Here is a 1,638-nt window from a genome sequence, read left to right on the forward strand (position 1 = left end):
AAAGCTTTACTTTTTAAATCGATCAATTGCATTTCTAGAGATCCAGTATCAATTCCAAATGGCTCAATGTGGATTTCGTTACTATTTGTGTTGAGAGGATTTACTATGAATGCTAGAGTGGTTTTGTTGGTTTTGAATTGCTCAAATCTGTCAGCAAATTCATCTTTAATTTTTTTTATAACTGTGCTGAAGTAATTCGTGTCAACAGTTGCACTGGTTTTATCGCGATATTGCTTTAGAAATTGAAAATGAAGTAATTTACCGCTCTGAATATCTTCTGCAAAAAGAATTAATTTTTCTTCAAAACAAACCAATTCTTCTACCAAAACATAGACTGGGGTTCCCTTTCCTTGCAGTTTTAGATTCAGCTCATTTAATTTCGCTGTGATATCCACCATAAAGTAAAATTTTTGCAACGATTTGTCGTTCTCTAATTCAGGGTGATTAATGCCTTTTTCATTTAGGAATGTATTTATTACATTCAAGCACAAAGCAAAACGTTTCAACACCTTACCTTTGGAAAGCCATCGCACTTTATTGTGAAGAAGGAGATCGGAATACTGAGTCTCCATTTCGTTTAAGAATTCTTTAAACTGACGATGGTAGAGTGCTTTTGACAAGATGCTATTAACAATCTTGATTACCAAATTCATGACCTCAACTATTTCGGCCGGAAATGTTTGGGCACAAAGCGTTTCTTGGTGTATTATGCAGTGAAACGTAAGAATTTCGTGGTTTATTTTGCTCTGAAGAATCGTTGTTGCCCCTTTATTTTTTCCTGTCATACTTCTGGCTCCATCAGTTGCTATTGAAACGATTTTATTTAAATCGATCTTATTGTCTTCAAGGCATTTTTGTACGGCATTCGCTATATCTTCCCCTCTAGTTTGTCCCGAGAGCGGTAGCAATCCTAGAAGTTCTTCTTTTGGACCTTGGGAAGATATATACCTGACAAAAAGGGTAACTTGTGCCGTGTCTTTTATGTCGCAAGACTCATCTATAGCAAGTGATAAGGCAGAAGAAAGTTGAATATCTTCCACCTGCAAATATGTTACATTTGAAGACATTTTAGCTATTCTATCTTGTACTGTTTTAGCGGATAGTGGCAAATCTTCGATTTTTTTCAAGATTTCTGGTTTGTTTTTGAAATCACGAAACAGTTCTTCAGATGCACGTATGAAGCAATCTTTGACATACTCACTATCTGTGAATGGTTTGCCTTTTTTTGCAATTTCTAGTGATACCGCGAAGCTTGCCAGATTAACATTACTTGTAGATTGCGTCCAGTTACTTAACATGGAACTTGATTGCTGTTTTTGTTTTTGGAGCTCGTCGACAGCTTTTTTTCGTTCTTCGCCGGCTGGATATTTACCAGCAAACTGAGTATGTTTTTTAGTGAAGTGTCTCTCTAAATTTGATTTCTTATTGTGTGCGAGTTTTTCGTGGCAAATGAGACAAGTCGGAAGGCCATCTGAGTTGCATATGAAAGCGAACGACTCCGTCCAATCCCGATTGAATTCTCGATGCTCTTCTTCAGTTCTTCTCTTTTTTTTGTAGATGTCATGCTTGCGGTGAAGCTGTAATAAAGAATTTTTTAAATTATTATTTAGGTATCCAAAACAGCAGATGACAAGTTTT

At 36.1% G+C, this 1,638-nt stretch overlaps 1 protein-coding gene across 1 annotated transcript in view; it reads right to left on the reverse strand.

Moving 5' to 3' along the window:
- LOC107190821 (general transcription factor II-I repeat domain-containing protein 2A-like) overlaps positions 1–1,577 on the reverse strand; it is a gene marked incomplete at its 5' end in the record, with an annotated part of 3,621 nt that extends 2,044 nt beyond the window's left edge. The window contains one exon of the mRNA XM_015579705.1: positions 11–1,577. Coding sequence (XP_015435191.1) covers positions 11–1,577 — 1,567 coding nt within the window. The remainder of the gene's footprint in view (positions 1–10) is intronic.
- Between the last annotated feature and the right edge of the window lie 61 nt (positions 1,578–1,638).

This window comes from Dufourea novaeangliae, unplaced genomic scaffold (genome assembly GCF_001272555.1).
Source record: "Dufourea novaeangliae isolate 0120121106 unplaced genomic scaffold, ASM127255v1 scaffold232, whole genome shotgun sequence".
In the NCBI taxonomy this organism is placed as follows: Eukaryota; Metazoa; Arthropoda; class Insecta; order Hymenoptera; family Halictidae; genus Dufourea; species Dufourea novaeangliae.